The 21,952-nt window shown below is 22.8% G+C and overlaps 1 protein-coding gene across 5 annotated transcripts in view; it reads right to left on the reverse strand.

The window, feature by feature from the left end:
- LOC111634600 (delta-sarcoglycan-like) overlaps positions 1-21,952 on the reverse strand; it is a 141,879-nt gene that overhangs the window by 13,111 nt on the left and 106,816 nt on the right. For all 5 annotated transcript variants that reach the window (XM_023379422.1, XM_023379424.1, XM_023379425.1 and 2 more), the window contains one exon: positions 582-832. In XM_023379422.1, the coding sequence (XP_023235190.1) occupies positions 582-832 (251 nt within the window). The remainder of the gene's footprint in view (positions 1-581; positions 833-21,952) is intronic.

A 21,952-nucleotide genomic window follows, 5' to 3' on the forward strand; every position in this document is an offset into this window, starting at 1 on the left:
ATGAAAAACACACGAAGATAATTAATTGATTGTTATTCATTCGCTGTTCTAATTAACCTGACGACACCTGCGTGGGAAATATTCGAAGGTGCATTTGGGCATGCTCGGACGAGATAAATGACTTTACAGAGAAACTGTCGATACGATGAACGTCTCCAGGACACAATGGATGTTAAAACTAGAAGACGTATCATTAATTTTCTCGGTAGGCGATCGAAGCATCCAGCAGCAGCTATGTGTGAAACCTCAGCTTCTAGCCTTTGCATGTACTAGGATGGCTTAGCAGATTATAGCGAGGTTATCAACAAAAAGTTAAAGTAAAAATGTGTTGTCTGCGTGAATAACTTTATAATGTGCTTAATAGGAAAATTTATCGAAATACACCCAAAATGAGCTTAATGGAATTTTATTGTGAAAAATTCATGTAAAAGATTTAATAATTTGTAAATACCACGTTAAATTTTGTATGTCAACGTATCTTATAAAATAAACTTGAAATTATTGATATCGTATTTGTTTGTTTTTTTTCTGTAGTTTTAAAATGATAATATTGATTGAAAGAAAATTATTATTATACTCACAGTAGAAAAATCCATGACTCTAACAATCCAAATAGTTAAGGCTACATTGATAATAACCATGGCCATCAATAGAACAACCAACAGGTAAAGACAACGTTTCCTCCAACCGTAAATACCAATTTTATGTACACATTGACCAGAATAAAGGACATAATGTAAATTGGTACCCTCGGTGGCACCGGGAGGGGCTGTGCCAATCCAGTCTTGAGAAGCGGGTGTGGTTGCTGTCGATGCTGCTCCTGTACCCATAACTGTAAGAAAATGTCAAACATTAAATGTACTATACTTAATAATTTAAAAAAAATTTTTTTTAAGTTTAAAAATTAAATTCTCTACAGTAAATTACTTAGTAATAGTACTTAATATTAATTATTTTTTTTTGAAAAATAAATCTAATTTACAAAATAATAATATAAGAAACAAAACTTCAATTTAAAAAAATAATTATTAATGTTTAATTATTCGAATACTATATTTTGTTCTGATACATTTACCATTAAAATATTTAAATTATTTTATTTAATTTCAAATTTAATGCATATTAAATAAAGACATTTTTAAATAAAATTTTACGAAATTTTAAGTACAGTACGCAGAGAATAATTTTAAACTAAAAATTTATATAATCAAGTTATTTCTTTGTCAATGTAAAAATAACAAATTCTTTTTACAACTAAAATAAAAAAAATAATAATAATATATTTCTCCGATTCTACTGCGATAATCTCAATTTTTCAAACTATAAAGTAAATATACAACGGAAAAATACGGAGATTTAAAGAGATGTTAAGTATCAAACCAATAAATCTCCATTATACATTATGGCATATATTATTTTAATGACATTTATTATAAATGTTCTGTTATCAACGTGCTAAATGAATGAGCATTGTAGAAACTGTAGTAAAGAAAAATACTTTCTGTCTAAAAAAAATTACGATTTAGAAGAGATTTGTAGAGAATATGTTACTGTTTTTAATCCAAGATAAAGAAATATAAACGTTCATAATAAAAAAAGTTTACTATATAATGTTTAAATCAGGTATATAAATTCAAAATTTATCTAGTTGAAATCTATATAAAAAGATATATTTTCATACAAATTTTATTATAATTATATATAACATTAATATGATTTGTATTTACCTAAATTCTAATATCTTAAGTACATAATGCATATGTTTCTTTCGGCATATTATAAGTTAAATGCCTTTAATGTTTTTATGGATATTAATTCAAAGAAATTATTTTAATTAGAGGCAAAGTTTTAGAAAGTATTATTCCATTTTTAAAAAATGTATTATAATGTTTATTTTATTCAAATTAAAAGTTTTAAAGTAAAAACAAAAGTGAATAAATATATTGACATGGATACAATTCAGAAAATTCATCAAAAAATATTGAATAATTTCAATGCAAATTAATCAAATTTTAATCTAAAGTATTGTATTTCATTTAAAATTTAGTTTTCTACTTAACTAATTAAGTATAGTTAAATTAAATCGATGTTTATATAACGGATGACTCTCTTTGTAATTTTGGCTAAGAACAATATGAAGATATATTATTATTAATAAAGCAATGACGTCTTGATCCTATACAGGAATGTTGCTGATTAATCTATTTATAGATTTCAACAGATATTGTCTTAGAGGAAAGCCGAGATATCTGGAAGTAAATTTGTTAATACGGTTCTCTAAATAGTAATTAATTAATTGCATTTAAGAACACTCCTTCCTTCATCGTAAATTTAATTTTAATGTACTATAAATAGTTTCTTAAAATTTAAGAATATAACGTTGTTAGAATTATTTATGTATTATGATATATATTATTAGCTTGTGTTATTTAAATAACCTTAAACTACATATTTTCTTTTATTTAGGATAATATTATTTTGTAAGCAAACAAAATATGATTTATAACGCCATTGATTCTACTGTATTCATAGTTGAAAAATAACTTTGATCAAAATTCTGTTTTACGATATCTATGTTCGGATTTTGTTTTAGAATACAAAATAAATCACATGATATATGATACTGTTATCAGAGATAACGGTAATGAATGATATTTTATGTACCGGATAAAATTTTTACAGTATATTTATTATTTTATATTGTAGAAAAACAAAAACGCTTTAAATTGTCTTGATCGTCTTGCTCTTCTTGCTCCTCTAATATTAATTATCGATCGATACAATCATGTTTGTTTATATTCGAAGTAAGGAATTATTTTTAGAATATTTTTAACAATTAATTGAAAAATTATATAATAATTTACATCGTATTGTTCTTTACCGAGTAGTTACCTTTAATTCTACAATAGTTTCAATTTTATTTATTAAATTAAACTTAATTTTCTATTCCAAAAGAAATTAAATTGAATAAAGTTATTTTACTACCATATGAAAAATGTTCAATGTTTTCTTCTACATTTTAACTGATCAAGCTTAAGTCAAACTATTTTAACTTAACATATTATTCATCCTACATTAATAGGAATACGGACATAAACGAAAGAATTTATTTTTAGACGTAATAATATACTCTACAATATTACTGTCCTTTAAAGACATAAATAAAAATTTCCTCAGAATTCCTTATTTTCTGACATTAAAATATTTTGAGAAAAGTTTACGAGTGCATTTAAATATTGTGCACATTGTTTCATTCATTTTATAAAATTGTTGGGAGTTTCCTAAAGCCCATTTCTCGAATTGTTTTAAATATAAAAATTCGAATTGTTTTAAATATAAAAGTATTGTTAAAAAGAAAGTAAATTTACTTTCTTTTTAACAATACTTTTTTCATCTCGATGCATTAGATAAATATTTTTAAACGAAAAAAAAATCTTTTTAACGTTGGAAAATGTGACTGTCCCTCATATTTAAAAATTGATTTCAACCTACTTACTCACAATAGTGAAATTTTTCTTACGAATTTTTTTTATTCGAATCGATCAGACAAGAAGCTAGAAGATGAAAGATCAACTTTTTGAGAGAAATTCAAATAAAGTGGAAAATATCGCTAAATCCTTCCAATAGTAAATGCCAATTGATAACACTGGATAGTCGAAAATAGAGCTTTTGTTGCGATATCTGCAAATATACGTAGCATAGATGATATTTTTTTTATATATATTACTTTCTTCTTTTCTAAATATATTCACTGCATAGAAGATGAAAGCTTTGGATCTATTAGCGTCAATCTTTCATCCGTTTTCGCATAAGAAAAATTTTGTCAATCGAGAGAACCGAAATAAATAAACACAGATAATGAAGAAAATTATGAAAATATTCTGAAACTTGTTACTGTAAAATGAGAGAAAATATTTATTTAAAATTTGAATTAAATATTGTAAAATAGATTTAAAAAATCTTTAAGTAACAATTAAAAATTATTCTTAATTTAGCGATTATAAATAAATACAAAGCATAAAATATTCTACTTTTAAACTGTATTTTTTGTATTCCATAATGATTATTATTTTTCTTATATATTTCCTTGCTCTATCCTCAAATTAATTATTAATAATATATTAATTATAAACTTATTTTTTTAATAATTTATATATTTAATCATAAGCCACTTAATATTTCAATTTTTTCCAAAGTAGCACTATTGCATTTAAAGATATGTTAAAACGAAGCATAGCATTTTAGGAATTCTTCATTAAAAAAAAATGGAACCTTTAAAGTATAAAGTAAGTTTTTGATAATATTCTATCCTATTTATCCTGAACGAATAGATAGAATGTAACTTTAATAACATTATTTAATCAGAATGCATTTCATACAGTCCACTTCAATCTGTAGAGGTCGAAATGAATTTTCATCGAATAAAGTTATTAAAGCTTATGTTTACCGATTCTTTAATGATAAATAGAATGCAATAGAATCAAAAATGATACTTTAAATATATTGAGATTGACATCCTCCGTAATATTAATTTATATAGTTTTCTAAAAATTAAAGAAGAATTTGAATAACACTTATATATTCCGAGTTTTATGATGATAAATCATATCAANAGGGATTATTGTAAGCAGATCTGCGGATTGCACACGAGATGCACACATTAATGAAGCTAGTAATTCCTGTATCATATATTTAAATAAATCCTTTTTCTAAAGACAGAAACAGTGTAACATGGGTTTTATACAGTTTACAAAAAAAAAGCTGGTAAAAAATAATATTTAAAAAATAATTTTAATTCGAAATGGTGAATACTTGAAATGAAATATCGTTATATTAAAATAGAGGTAGACGATAAATAGTTGTAAGTAGTAAACGTGATGTTGATCTATATATGTTTTGAATGAAAAGTTGATTTATTGTTTCTTCCTATATAAGACGATAAGAATTGTGTACAGTTATTACTAAATTTCAATATGTTTTAGCATTTTTACGTGTTAATTTATATGACTTTCTATATTATTTTTAATAAAATATACACAATAATTTTAAAATTTCATAATAATTATTAACAACAGATTTTAAGATAGAATACTGCATTATTCGGTTTTTTTCTGACTCTAACTTGAAATTTGTTGTTAATAACTAAGAAATTATAAAATTATTATGCATTTTTTTATTACAATAATATAGAAAGAAATACTTTATCGATAAATTTTACAGTTGAATCTCCTGTATCAAAATAAGAAAAAAAAATTCGAGCAAATAATTTGTCCTATCGCGCTTAGATTCTATATGAGGTCTCCATTCAGTGATATATGTTTTTTGAGCGTGCTCATCATTCAATGATTCTTCGATCCTTTGAACAAAGATGGATTACAGTTTGGACAACTGCTGTAACTTTTATAATAATCTAATTTTGGATAAGTATAGGAAGAAATACTTTAAAAATAAAAATATAAAATGAAGTTTAAGAATTTTCTAAAAAGAAACCTATACAAAAAAATGAAGTTTTCTTGTTATAATATTAGAATTTACTTTTAAAATATGTCATTGCAGTTTTATTACATTCTAAACATTACTACCAGTTTCATATTAAATAATAATTAATTTTTACTTTACGCTAAGAACTCTAATTAAATATAATTAATACTTTAATTTACAATAAACAAAATATACAAAGAAACATTAAAATCCTTTCAGTTCTTACAGTTATAATTTAATTTTTGAACTTCTCTCATAAAATTTTTACATTTTACAATTTTACTTTTAGTTCAATGTCAAGATCATATAAAATTATTCATGAATAAATTATATCAAAAGTTTTCAGTTAAGCTATTCATTCAGAATAGCTTTATATAAAACTTAACTTGATTTTCCACAAAAATTGCATATTTAGTGATTATGAGATTACTATCTAGATAAATGGGTTATGTTATGTAACCATGCTACATTTATTAAAATAAGTGTTTAACTAATGATCTGTGCCAAAATTACTTCAGATATTTTTTTAAAATTTTCATATTTTTATATTGAATTTCTTAAAGTAATCTTATTATTATTATTATTTTTGAGGCAGTTAAACTATAATTGGTAATAGATTTAAAAAAAAAAATCTGAATAAAAATATTCAAAAACAACATCATATTACAAAGGTCATTTTTAATAATAAAAATCTAATCATATTTCGAATGTTAAAATAAAGTTAATTTTTGGGCTGCAATTTGAAAAAAATTGTAGATCTATAAATTTCCACCGTCGTACGTCCATCCGTCTGTCTTTACTTAATCTTTTAAGAACGGAGTAATATACATGAAAAACGAGATCTGATATGGAAATATTATATGCAGGAGGCCCCGATTAACCATATAAGAACTTCTGAAACAAAATGGAAGATATGTTATTTCAATTCTAAAAGTTTCTCCTGGAAAATGTTAGATAGACTAACATGATTATTGCTAAATGAAAAGTATGATGAACAAGGGCGAATCACTACTAATTTGAGGTGAAGAGCATATATTTTTAAATTAAATTAATTAAAAATATGATTAAAAATTGCAGCCGGCGTAGTGACGATGTCACAATAAGTAATTGCTCATATTATTTAGAAAACAATTTTTACTGATTGTGTAGAAAATAAATCCATAAAGTATTAGATATAATAAACAAATCTACTATTTTCATGTATTCATTTAAATGACAATTAAGCAAATTTTTAGGAAAAATTCCCGTAATGAATATTCGTTTAATGATAAAAATAGCAAAATTTTTCAATAATAGGAATAAAGGATATTTAGTTAATAAAGTCAATGTATTTATCCCTATAGTACAGTAGAATTAAGTACTAATATTCTCACGAAACAGATCAATCACGAATAGAGATAAAGCAGGGAGATTGATTGACTTTCATTCTATATTTGTTATATCTTACTTCCATCCAAATCCATTCTCGGAACCAAAATATTGTGATTGGATTGCCTTCGTGCTGAGAAGATAAAAGGAAGAGAGAAAAACAATTTCTCAGTCGAATTTTTATAGGCTCCGATGTTATTTAGGCTACATTTAATATAGAAAATCTGGAAAACTTACTACCCCAATGGAAACAATAAATAAACAGCTTTCTGATATATGAATTCAAAGCGAATGAATAATGATAGTGGCCATAGTATTTGGATTGGGAATCTAGAAGGCAGAGATGAATGATTCTGTTGGAAGATCTCAGATATCTCAGGCAAATTGCATAACTCAATATGCGTAATCGCTCTTTCTGTATAGTATCTTTCTTGTTTTCTACATTTAGAAGAAGGCGGATAGAAGCGAGGAGAATCTGGCGGTTTGACTAAAGATAGATGGAAAAATAGAGCGATAGGCATTATTGAAAACTTTTCAAGATATTTACCTGCTTGCCTCTACTCCATCTGCTTGATATAAAGATATATAATGTCATGCGGTGGATGATATTGATTTTTTCAACCTCTCTATTGACTATCTCGTTGTTTAGAAGGACGTTGTTAAGTATTGTAGAAATAGTTCATACTTCTAGCATAGAATGAAAAGTAACATTGAATTTGCGGCCCTCTAGAAAACTTTTTTGCTTCAATACATCAAATCTATAGAACTTAAAAGATGGAGGGGGAATTATATATATAGGCCTGTATATAGAAATATCTGGCTTTGTATAAATTTCTTTGAAAGATTTTTTTTTTAATTTCGCCGAAAGTACTAAACAAATGCAATTCCATTACTTGGCTGGATCGATATATTAAAGAGTAGTAGAGCAATAACAATGCAGAGTTTTGAAGGATTTACAACTGCATTTAATTAATTCCATTATATATAGCTGAATAAAAGGATTCCACAACATGCTTTATGTTAATACGCTATAGCTATATTATGGTTTCATTAAAGTAAATTAATTTAATATAAAAGAATTTATGTAATTAAATATCAAAATTTATAAATTTAATTAACATTCAATCGCATTGGTAGCATTTTGGAAAGCGCTTTATCAGTAATGTATAATAGATATTAGTTATCGTTACTTTACGCTAAGAACTCTAATTAAATATAATTAATACTTTAATTTACAATAAACAAAATATACAAAGAAACATTAAAATCCTTTCAGTTCTTACAGTTATAATTTAATTTTTGAACTTCTCTCATAAAATTTTTACATTTTACAATTTTACTTTTAGTTCAATGTCAAGATCATATAAAATTATTCATGAATAAATTATATCAAAAGTTTTCAGTTAAGCTATTCATTCAGAATAGCTTTATATAAAACTTAACTTGATTTTCCACAAAAATTGCATATTTAGTGATTATGAGATTACTATCTAGATAAATGGGTTATGTTATGTAACCATGCTACATTTATTAAAATAAGTGTTTAACTAATGATCTGTGCCAAAATTACTTCAGATATTTTTTTAAAATTTTCATATTTTTATATTGAATTTCTTAAAGTAATCTTATTATTATTATTATTTTTGAGGCAGTTAAACTATAATTGNTAAGTAGTAAACGTGATGTTGATCTATATATGTTTTGAATGAAAAGTTGATTTATTGTTTCTTCCTATATAAGACGATAAGAATTGTGTACAGTTTCAAATTTTCGTTCCCCTGGTTAAGTACGCACTTTCTGTAATGGCATTGGTAAAGTTCAGTTGTCTAGAGGTTATCATTAATCTACCAGCAATTCGATTCTAGAGTGCTTAATTCCAACAAAATCTCAAGGGAAACAAACAGGTGCTATTGAAAGCACAGAATTATACAAAGAGAAAAAAAGAAATGTCAGCCACTTTTTACAGAGTAAGTAAAGTTTAAGTTCAATATGTATAAATATATGCGATTCAATTCTAATTTATTTATGCGGAAGAAATGAAATAAATCTGCATACTTAAGATTTTCATCTAATCGCTCGCTGAGTAATTGTTAGTCAGTGACTGATGATATCTTTTCTAACCTTTCGCAACTTCTATTAAGTTTCAGATGCAACATTTTTTTTCTCTCTTCCTCGTAAATACAATATTACAGTTGTTATAATGGTTGTAAAATAAAGAATCGAATTCAATTCCATTTATTATGTATTAAAAAATATATTGAACTGATTTATATATATCTTCTGCTTTCAATTGAATGATGTTTTCATGATATATAATCATTAATTTATATTTTTATTTTAATTTAATGATGTCTGAAACAGAATATACAACTAAATCTACTAATAAAAATTTTTAAAATTGTTAAACTTAATATTTTAAAGCTTAAGGTTACTCTGAATGTTAAAAGAAAATAAAACTTTAAATAAAAATCTTTTTAAATCGTTAATTTTTAAAGAAATGTCATCCTTATAGCGATAATTTTCAACAAGATATTTTGTCATTTTTCTTAGAAATATTTTTGCTTAAGGCATTGCTTTGAAAATTTACAAAAACAAAAACATTGATATTGTTTAGGTAATTAGTATGTAAATTAGCGGTATCGACAAATTGAGTTTTAAAATAAAATTATTTAACAAAAAAACTTTAATTTGTTAATTAACTTTTTTAAATTCCCAAACATTAAAAAAAAACTTTGGTTGTTTTACAATAAATATTTTAAGAGAGTAAAAACAAAAACAAAAAAAAAACACTTTAATGAAAATGCAAAGTTGTATTCATGAAATTTTTGTACAGAAACTTTAAAGTTATTCAAAGTTTGATTTGCGATTAAAATTGGATTTATGTAATATGCAATTATTATGCATCCTCCCCATAAATGACTTGTAAAGCACGTATATTTATAAACCAGTTTGTGGACAAATATTTTACCTTGTTAATGGATGATCAACTCGATCAGATTAATCACTGTTTTCGCTTAAGACTAATTAAATTAATTTTAAACTTTAAACAAAGTTAAAACAAAAATAAAAGATTTTCATTCATTTTCTAGCATAATAACTAAAATTATTTAATAAAATTGTAACGTAAAAAATGTCTTATAATTTTTTTTATTTATAAATACAGAAATTAAATTTCTAACAAATCTCAGGCATTAATGCCCCCTTTTAAAACTATAATTTACTATATTATAAATGAGTCATTCTGTCCCCCCTTTTTTTTAAATCCACAAATCGTCTGTGATTTTTCTCAGTAGCCTACAGCACATACATAAGTTATTCTGCTTAAAATTGCATTAGAATTTTATTTACTTTCTTATTTTAATTTTTGAAATTGTATGCGTTTCTATTTAGAATAACAAAAATCGTCAATTTTTAAAATTATTATTTTGATATAAATTGTAACAATTTGTTAAAATTTGGTCTCAGTAGACACATTAAAAATTGCTTAACCAAACTTTATATTTATATGAAAGCTTCGTTATACAAAGCAATAATAGCTTTAATTGGCAAATTAATAAGTTGTGTACTCTGTAAAAATTCGCTTTCACAAAATACTGTAAATATTTGCCTACTTATTTAAAAAGTAATAAATAAATAAATTGGTTTCATTATTATTTCAGAATTGTTTACAGTTTTCGGGGTTTTGTTGCTATAAATAGCATTCGTGCTATTACATTGTAAGTGTGTAATGTATATAAATTAAACTATTTAAAAAAATCCATAAAGTATCAAATTTGACTCAAACACTAACAAGATTTTAACATATAAATAGTAAAATTATTATATTTATGAACAAGGTGTAAAAAAATTATTTTTAAAAAGTATTTATATAAAGGAAATTTATAATCTGATGATAGAAAAATCTTTTCTCTGGATATTAAGTGAGCACTTATTTCTCTAAGCACTGTTGATGAATTGCAGAGCCTAGGCATTTACTAACTGAGAAAAATAAAATGAAAAACGATGTCGAAATCAAATTCTAAACATTTTCCTTCATTAGTGCAACTCTCAAGAGGTTTCGCTACAAATTACCAGGGATTATTGTAAGCAGATCTGCGGATTGCACACGAGATGCACACATTAATGAAGCTAGTAATTCCTGTATCGTTTCAGCTGTAGAAAATTCAGAAGACGAACACGTAATTTGGATTTATTCAATGTTTCTGTTAGACCATTGGTAATTGTCGTGTTGTCTCCTGCAATAAAGCCATAATGATACGGATAACAATAACAAAGTAAGAATTTACTTTTACGGGTCCAGCGATAATCCACTACATCTGATCCAATTAACTATTTCTTTCGTTTTAACAAACACGCCATTAAAATTGATCAAATTCTACTTATTTAATATAATTAATACGAATTATATAATGATAAGAATGAATTTAAGACAGATTTTTAACCTCTAATTTTTCATGTTTTTCAATACCATTAAGTAAATTAACATTTTTGTTACGCGCTTTAAAAAAAGTATCATTTAATAAATTTTATATATTAAAAACGAACGGGTTATGCATAAAATAAATTACTTTGGTGGCATAAATTTAACGCAAAATCGATGAAAAATTTAATTGTAGAAAAGTACTTATTATTTTTAAATTTGAAACGAAATAATTGCGGACAATAGAAAAAGTTTTAAGGATTGATTAAAAAAGCATAAAAAATACGATAATTCGTATTGAAAGAGCTTATGTTAAATTTAAGAAAAACATGTAATATAATAAGTTAATGTAATTTAAATTTTCATTGTGCTATAGTTTGTAATGAAGGTAAAGAATAAAAAATAAACAAAAAATTAAAAATGAAAGGTTTTTCTAGAGGGAACAGAGCCATTCCATTACTTAAATCTGTTCTCTTGGGATTAGAAAACAACATTTGTACGTAAGACTAAAGAAACAACGATAAGCCGATTTTCTATAGAAGAACTGACCACTGAAGAAAGGAACAGCTATGGGTGTCTGGGTTCTTTTCTGATTTTTTCGTTTCCCAAGAGATTTTGCTACGTGTTGACTCGCCACTTTAAGCTTCCAATCTGTCACTGACTTTTCGATGGATTTTGCGAGTTTCATCTAATGTAAAACTAAAAAACAAAAAAAAATGCTTTTTTCATCTATTAAATATCTCTATAGATCAATATTGAATATCAGTTTACAAATTATTGGACACTAATAAATAATTTAGGATAAAGCAATTTAACAATTCCAGAATATAAATTAGAATATTTTGAACTGTTTAGGTCTTTATAATAATATTTAAACTTTTTATGACTTTGCTTCATTGTCATAGTAATTATTTAAGATTATTTAAGTAATTATAGAAGCAGAATGAAATATTCAAGTTGAGATTATTCTTTATAGTATTACTTATTAAAATAGATATATATTTTAAAAAAAACCACTTTTATTCGAATCTAGCAATAGGAATTTATCATAGTGAAAATCTCTTTATATCATAATCGAATTATTTAGTGCAGAACGCAAGAAACAGACTTGTTATATTTTATTGTCTTATTGAATTATAAAGTTCGTGTCTAATTTCGGAAGTAGGAGGGTCTCCTTTGTCTGACATTTCCCGATTACTTCCGATATAGGTAATCATTTAATGTCACTCATGACAGGCAACTTCAATTGAAAATGTCATATTTGCAAGCGACAATAATAGTCCTGGCGAGATGATTTCTGACAGAATTTTTTTAATGACATTCACTTTTCTTATTAAAATACGGAATTTATTAAATTTCGGTCTATTTCCTTCGTTTTGTTTTATATGTCACGCATTCCATATTCGAATTATATTAATGCGAGTTATTCATACAGTTCAATCCTTTTTTTATTCTAATTAAAAATGCGAATTTCTCGTTTTTCTTTTCCTTTCGTGATGACTTGTTAACCAGGATTGAAATATAGAAATTTCTTTCATAAAAAAATCACTAAATATTCCTTGGGTTTTCATTCTCAGCGAAAATTATACAAAAGACTATCATTCATATAAAATAACATAATTATTTTAGTATCTGTCTTAACGTAAAATCGTAAAAAATTAATGAAAGTGGTATATAATATCTTTGAGCCTATTCTAAGTTATCAGAAATATAAAGTATAGCATATTATTATTATCTTAAGTTTTATTTTTGGTTGTTTTTTTAATTTTAATATTGTTATTTTCTAAAACAGACAAGAGATTTACAGAAATGAACAAGTTATATAAACAACAGCAAAGTTGTTGACAAATAAATTATAAACTTACATTAAAATAGAAGATTCCTTCTAATAATATCAAACTTCCAAAATAATACGTCTACAATTTTATTTTAAAATATGAGAATAATTGTTGACTTTAGTTATGAATTATGGAAACAAATTAACATCTTGTAAAGATTATTCTTGTAGCAAGTTGTTTGAGAAAAAATTTTTTGTTTATAATAATTAAAATAACAGTAATAACATGAAATAAACTTGTTTTTCAAACCATAACATTCTCAATAAGAAGCCACATTTACCTCAAATCTTATGCTTGGAGTATTAAACAAAGGACGGAGGGTATCATTAGATAAAGAATACAAACAACGCTAATCGCATTGTGATTGATTGAAGAGTATCCAAGAAGACCGCCTTTTCTGTTTTCTCGCTAGTTAATCTCAAATTTAATTATTTCTCAGTATCATTAAGGTGTAATTAAGAAGGTACTTAGCGTAGAAAGTGCACGATTCGCCACGAACAACGAGCCATTCTTTTATTGGTTAAAGCTTTACTTTATCGAAGCTGTGGATTTCGATTGCAAGACATTGGAATCCAAAACACCATTAAGCTTATCCTCCATCCACTTTCACTTATCCTGCAACAGGCTCCAATGCCTTGTATCAATCTGTACCCACACTAAATCTACCATGAAAGTCAAACATGTTTTTAAACTAGACAAATATTGACAAATTATAGTTTACATTTCGAAATTGAAAAGTCGTTCTACTACCAAAAACAAGTTCATTTTATAAATATTTTAAACTATGTAAACTTACATAAGATTTGCCTTAAAGATGAAATTTTGTCACAAATCAAATAAAAGTGTAAATAGATTTTAATGGATTATATTAAATTTTTCATATCAAAATCATTTCTTACGGGCATAATTTTACTAAAAATTAGAAAAAAATTATTTCACCTAATTTTAAGCTTATTCTTGTTATGTTTAGTGCTTACACATAATTGTTAGAATATATTTTTCTGCAATTTTAAATAAATATCATACGAGCAAATATATAACAACAAAAATTAATTTAGGCAAGTTTTGCCTATAATTTTGTTCAATTTCTTATTAACAAAATGTAATTATCAATAATTTTAATAAATTTGAAAATATATTTTAGTAAAACATTAATTTTTGATAAAATATACAATTATTTGCTTTACGAATTGATTCTATACTTAATAGAAACGGATTATTGATTTATCATTATAAATTTATAAATTATTTTTGAACTACGCTATTTTAGAATAATAGATATATTACATTCTAAATACCCTTAAATTAAGATTTAATTCTTAAATTAAATGTTCTCAACTAGGATTAATATCGAGAGGAATGTGCTCATGTATGTAAATGAACCTGCACCTATTTAACCAGATTCAAAAAGTTTCAATCAGATTATATAAACAAGCAGTGAATTCAAGTGTTTAAGCTAAAACAAAAGAAGAAAAAACGAATTGTTAATAATCAATTTTAAGTAAAAATAAATATTTTCATTATACGTTTTAATAGAAAATTAAAATTAGAAATTAATATCTTTCATTATCAAATGTTTCTTATTTTTCTATAATCTGTTTATCAACGGAAGATAAAAGAAAAAAATTATAAATCTAGAGTTTAGATAAGGAAATAAAAATATAGATAATAGGATTATAAATTCGATTTAAATTACTAAAGGAGAATATAAACAAATTTAAACGTGCTAAACTGAAAGAAGTCAATGTTAAAAACTATATTTTCAACATTTCATAGTAATTGATTTTTATGTGAGGTTTCTTGTTTTGATTTAATGTTAAACAAGCTAAACTTACATAAAATATATATTAAAATGTTTTAAATTAGTATTTTTCCTTGCTTTGTTTTTGTCAGCTCTATAGGGCCATGCTCATAGAGCTTCCATAAATCTTTCCATAATCATCATGAATTCGCCCACAATGAAGACGACCGGATGATGACAGACGGGGCGCGACCCATCCGGAATTTATCTTCTTGAAAAATTTCTGAAACGACTCGCCCGGATTCGATCCTGAGTTCCCCAGAGAGATAGGTTGGAGCTTTAGTCGCTTCGGCCATCCGATCGTCCCTAAATTAGAATCTAACTTAAAGCATCTCTAATAAATAAATTATAAATAAAAAATTTCGGATCGTAAAGTCAATATTTCGCTCTTATATCATTTTGGTTTAATTAAATTTAAGTAAAAGAGTATTTTAAGAACTGGTCGGAGAAATAAATTAAATTATATTCAACAATACTATTATGATTAACGGTTATAATTTTTGATTAAATTTATATTTTAAGATATTTTTCATAATGTAAAATCAAATGTAATATAAATAGAAACATATTCATTTATAATTGAAATATATTAATTCATTAATTAGCAAATAGAATATTCAACTTTTCACTCTGTTTTTATGCCGAAACAACTATTTTATTATTATTTTAATTCCAAATTTCACAATCAAATTCTACAAGAAATAGTTCTAAACTCTTTCTATATATTATTTTACTTACGTAAAATCAAATATTAAATTTTATAAAACATCTAAAATTTTATTTTCTGTTAGATAATGCTAGAATAAAAGCATTTTTCTTGTTCTAGAAATATTGTTCGAGTATAACTTTTCAAAAAACATTTCGATAGTATTTAAGTAAGTAGTCTAGTCTCATATTTTTTATAATATACTTTAAAATTCTTATGTTTCTACATTTTATTTTTAAAATAAGCTTATAAAAGTCAACTTATTGACTTAAATTATCAAAAATTGTCTTAAAATAAGTTTTATTATAAAAGAAATTCTTTAAATAAAAATAATTATAAACTTATTTTTTTAATAATTTATATATTTAATCATAAGCCACTTAATATTTCAATTTTTTCCAAAGTAGCACTATTGCATTTAAAGATATGTTAAAACGAAGCATAGCATTTTAGGAATTCTTCATTAAAAAAAAATGGAACCTTTAAAGTATAAAGTAAGTTTTTGATAATATTCTATCCTATTTATCCTGAACGAATAGATAGAATGTAACTTTAATAACATTATTTAATCAGAATGCATTTCATACAGTCCACTTCAATCTGTAGAGGTCGAAATGAATTTTCATCGAATAAAGTTATTAAAGCTTATGTTTACCGATTCTTTAATGATAAATAGAATGCAATAGAATCAAAAATGATACTTTAAATATATTGAGATTGACATCCTCCGTAATATTAATTTATATAGTTTTCTAAAAATTAAAGAAGAATTTGAATAACACTTATATATTCCGAGTTTTATGATGATAAATCATATCAAATGCCTTAAATTCATTTAATTTACGCTTCTACTGATATTAAATATTTATCTCTTGAAAATTTTAAAGACCAATCGATATCTTGTTTATTATCAAAAAGGTAAATATGTAATTTTTGAACTTCTCTCATAAAATTTTTACATTTTACAATTTTACTTTTAGTTCAATGTCAAGATCATATAAAATTATTCATGAATAAATTATATCAAAAGTTTTCAGTTAAGCTATTCATTCAGAATAGCTTTATATAAAACTTAACTTGATTTTCCACAAAAATTGCATATTTAGTGATTATGAGATTACTATCTNCAACACTGATAGTGAAAAGAAAATATTTTTTCATTTATAATAAATTTTTGCACGTAACATATGAAATCAATTGTCTGTCACAAATGACCGTGAGGATAAGATCTACTGTAGACAGTTTTTAAATCAAACAACAAAAACTTAATTACTCAATAATTACCTTAATCAAATCGTTCTTTGTTTTCTTGTTAAATTAATTACTGTTAAATAATTTTATTAGAATTCGTATATTTTTTAATGTTCATAAGTTTTCTTTTGTTCTATTGCATCTATTGTTTTTAACTAATTTTTTTTAACTATTAATTCATCATGTTTGATTTATTATTCAACCAATAGACTAAATTCTTTATACTTGATTTTTTTTATTTATTCTTTCCGCCCTGTAGGCACTAAGAGGACGTATTAAATAAATAAATAATGAAATGAAAAACTGCTTTGATCAGTTTCTTACCAGTATATAAAAATAACAGCCTTATATATTTCTATGTTTATTGATTCTTTGGAAATAAAGAACAACTAACATTAACAGGTGCTTAATCTTCTGTGAAATTTTATTTTCTAATTTACAGAAATAAACTGGACAAAATATTTTTATATTTTTTGTTTTTTAAACCTACACAATTCTAGCTGTGAAAAGCTTTCATTATAGATTTATAAAGCACAGAAAACTTGAAATTTTGAAGATCTGTGCATTAGATTTTAATCAAAAACATATTGAACAGAACTACAATTTTAGATATATTTTTTACAATTTTGTACTTCAATTATAGACTTTTCTTGAAAATGAAAATTTTAAAAATTCAATTCCTAATCACTACGAAACCAAAAAAACAAAATTTCGATTTATTCTAAACTTCTTAATTTTCTATCATTGAGTTTCCTATAAGAGAAATACACATTATGATAAATAGAGAATCTAATCTGCATGTGGAAGGCGTTAAGTAGTAATCAAAATAGCAAATTTTTGTTCCATTTTGTCTGGAAAAAAACCAAGTATAGTTAAGTCATTGAACTTGTAATGTGTAAGAATATAACTTAGTATAATTGAGTTGTTACAGTCTTTTATTTTGTTGTAGTGACTGATTTAAAAAAATTGTTCCTCTTAAAATATTTTTTATAACAATCGTATTAGTACTCGCCTCGAATAACTAAAGAGCAATTCCATAGCTAACACCAATAAAATAGAAACATTGTTCAAATTCCAATAAAAGTATTATCATTTTAATACAAAATTAGAAATTCATATTACTTCTTATAACAATGTAATAAAATAAAAAAAATAAAACAACAAATGCTTTTTTATATTCCTGATATATTTATGAAGTTATAAAACTAAAATTTCATGTGCTAAAAAATTATTATTATGTATTACATAAACTAATAAGTTGTCATTCTTGATATTTATTAAAGAGATAGACTCAATATTAATATTATTAAAAATAATAATAAGAAGAATTGTAACTTTAAATTACTTTGACAATTTTTAGTATGATATAATATGAATTTCATTATGACTTTTATTTAATTCAGTTATTAATCAAATTGTTTTTAAAAAAAAATTAGAAAGAGGTGTAAAAATAAATCCAGAAATTTTTCAAGTTGAAAGTCACTTTAAAAATTAAAAATAACATAAAGAAAAATTATTTTTAGTGTTTATATTTTTATAATTTATCATTATTTTATATTTTATATGATCCACTTTTAATGCTAATTACTAATAGTAAATTAAGTCTTGGATAGTTTATAGTCAGCGTGTTGATATATTGTGCGAAGATGTTTTGATAAATTATTTTTTATTGATTTATAAATATTTTAAAATATAAACTAAAGGAAAGACGTAAATATTAATATAGACAAAATTTATATTTTTTTATTATAAATGAATTATGAAAATTACCTATAATAAATGTGTTTAAATTATGAAAACTAAGCAAAAATACAATAAATATTTTACTGTTTTTTTAGTATTATTAAACTGTTTACATATACAGTATAATCCATTATATATATTTGTTTCAACTGAAGCTTATTAATTCTTTAAAAAAATTAGCAAGAAAATGAAACGTAAGATATAAAAATTTAGTTAGTTAGATATGAAAATAAACAAAAAAAAAAAAAAAAAAATGAATTTTNAAAAAAAAAAAAAAAAAAAAAAAAAAAAAAAAAAAAAAAAAAAAAAAAAAAAAAAAAAAAAAAAAAAAAAAAAAAAAAAAAAAAAAAAAAAAAAAAAAAAAAAAAAAAAAAAAAAAAAAAAAAAAAAAAAAAAAAAAAAAAAAAAAAAAAAAAAAAAAAAAAAAAAAAAAAAAAAAAAAAAAAAAAAAAAAAAAAAAAAAAAAAAAAAAAAAAAAAAAAAAAAAAAAAAAAAAAAAAAAAAAAAAAAAAAAAAAAAAAAAAAAAAAAAAAAAAAAAAAAAAAAAAAAAAAAAAAAAAAAAAAAAAAAAAAAAAAAAAAAAAAAAAAAAAAAAAAAAAAAAAAAAAAAAAAAAAAAAAAAAAAAAAAAAAAAAAAAAAAAAAAAAAAAAAAAAAAAAAAAAAAAAAAAAAAAAAAAAAAAAAAAAAAAAAAAAAAAAAAAAAAAAAAAAAAAAAAAAAAAAAAAAAAAAAAAAAAAAAAAAAAAAAAAAAAAAAAAAAAAAAAAAAAAAAAAAAAAAAAAAAAAAAAAAAAAAAAAAAAAAAAAAAAAAAAAAAAAAAAAAAAAAAAAAAAAAAAAAAAAAAAAAAAAAAAAAAAAAAAAAAAAAAAAAAAAAAAAAAAAAAAAAAAAAAAAAAAAAAAAAAAAAAAAAAAAAAAAAAAAAAAAAAAAAAAAAAAAAAAAAAAAAAAAAAAAAAAAAAAAAAAAAAAAAAAAAAAAAAAAAAAAAAAAAAAAAAAAAACTATCATCAGATGAAATTTTATACTTAAAAAGAACATTTGTTTAATTTTATACTTTAAGAAGTTTAATACAATCTCTGCACTACTTCATTAAGGTTTTTTAAAACTTTTATCATATTCAGAATGTATATGCCTAATATTTGGAGTTCGTAATTCATAGTAATTTATAAATTGCAAGAAAAGAAGTACAAGTAAAAAAGATTAAGTTAGTGAAAAGTGAACATTAAATAATGTCAAGTCCTAATTTTAAAAAAGGAAGATAAAGAAGAAATAAAAATTTTTCTCATAACCGATACAATATCAAATGATACAATAAAATCGATACAATAATCTATGGGGAAAACTATCAAATTAAATATTGAATAATTTAAATAATTCTAGTACAGTTTTATTAAATTTTTATATCATAATAACAAAGAATAAAATTTTTATTTTGTTTTTCTGTTGTTATCTTCTCAATGCTTCTATGATTATGCGTAAAAGTTATTAAGTATTTTTAAAATTGATTTTATTCGATAATTAATTATAAATAATTAAATAAATTTATCATATCACTTTCTTTAATTTTTAAGAATTTAAAAGAGTATGAATTTAAATTGAAAATTCAGGATCAGTTAACAAAAATCGAATATATTAAAAATCATTAAAATTTATTAAATAATAAATAGCAATAAATATAATATTTTTATAAAAAATAAATGCAAATAATAAATTTAAAATTTTCGATATATTGTTGATGAAAACTGTTAAATAAAAGTTTTCATTTATAATTTAAATAAATAAATAATAATAATAATAAATTTTTTAGTTTTTGAAATATAGTTTTATCGGTTATATAATACAGTATTTATTTTAATTTAAATTAATATTTCCAATAGTTTACAAGAAAAGAATTTAAGTAATGTAACATAGTTTAGATAATATCTGGACTTAGTAATTAGTAATTAAATTTCGTCAATTCAATTTAATTAATTTACAATCATATTTAAAATTAGAAAATTTAGAAAGTATTTAAAATTAACAACAGATTTGGTTGTTTTATTTCAACCAAATCTAGAATAAATGTAAAATTATTTTAACAGTATACAAAAATTTTATTTATAGAGTAATTCAGAATTTAATAAATCTAAAAGGAGTGACAATGTAATTTTGTGTAATTTAACAATAATAATTGTGAACTGTAGAAAAATAAATTAATTAGAGTGAATTCGTAATCTGTCTCACCTTGAAATCTTTGATTCTGACTTGTAAAAATAATTTTAAGTGATTAATAACACTTACTTAATTAAAAATTTTATTTTTAATTTAAATTGTAATTGATTCAAGTATTTTTTTTTGTTTGTTTTTTTTTGTTTTCTTGAATGAATTGATTAGTTATAAGAGTAAATAAATAAGATCCACATTTCTTATTTTAATCGAATATATTAGAATTATATTAAACGTTTACTGAGACTTCTATATACAGGAAATGGTCCACATTTAAAGCACTGTTTAATATTTCCTCACCAGCTGTGAAGCTACTATTAATAGTAGATACTCCATACTATTAAAGTATGGAGTATCTAAAGGGAATAATTGTAATAACCACTAAGCATTATCCTGTAGAATACCTGTTAAATGAATATTTAAAGTGTAAAAAAAAAAAATTAAAAATTAATTCGTGAAAATTTTGAAACTTTTAAATAAATATAAATGTATAATTTTTTAATCATTCTAATGTTATTTTCTGTATTTATTAATTATAGTATTCATTATAAAATATATAATTAAATTTTAAATCTTAATTATTTATTGATATAAACATTTCTGGAAATATCATATTGACTAAATTCGAATATTAAGTTTTATTTATTCTAATATATTTACTTTTGAAAACAAACTCGCCTATTGAATTTCTGGAAGCGAAAATATTATGATAAAAACCAACTCACGTAATTCAATGACTACAAAAAGTTTTATTTCTATTCTGAAATATTTTTCAAACATTTGCAAATTAATGCAATGCAAATATTAATCATATTCTGCAGTTCTATTGCTTAACAATTATTAATTCAAAACTAAATTTGTTAACATTGAACAAATGGACATTCCTATTTAAATGCATACTTCTTTGTAAATCAAGTTGAGCTATTTATTTTTTTTAAAAAAAAAGAAAGGTTCTATTTCACACAAAAAAACTATTATTTTTTCTGAATTAATTCTATTGATGAGATAAAAAAATTTATTTTCGAAAACTTTATTAACATTTTAATTTAAACGTTTAATAAATAAAAAGCAATCGTATCCAAATTACATAGAAACTAAAAATGTTTTCCATTAATAAATAATTTAATTATATTCCTGATA

This window comes from Centruroides sculpturatus, unplaced genomic scaffold, assembly GCF_000671375.1.
Source record: "Centruroides sculpturatus isolate CEXI.00-Female unplaced genomic scaffold, Cexi_2.0 scaffold847, whole genome shotgun sequence".
Lineage (NCBI taxonomy): Eukaryota > Metazoa > Arthropoda > Arachnida > Scorpiones > Buthidae > Centruroides > Centruroides sculpturatus.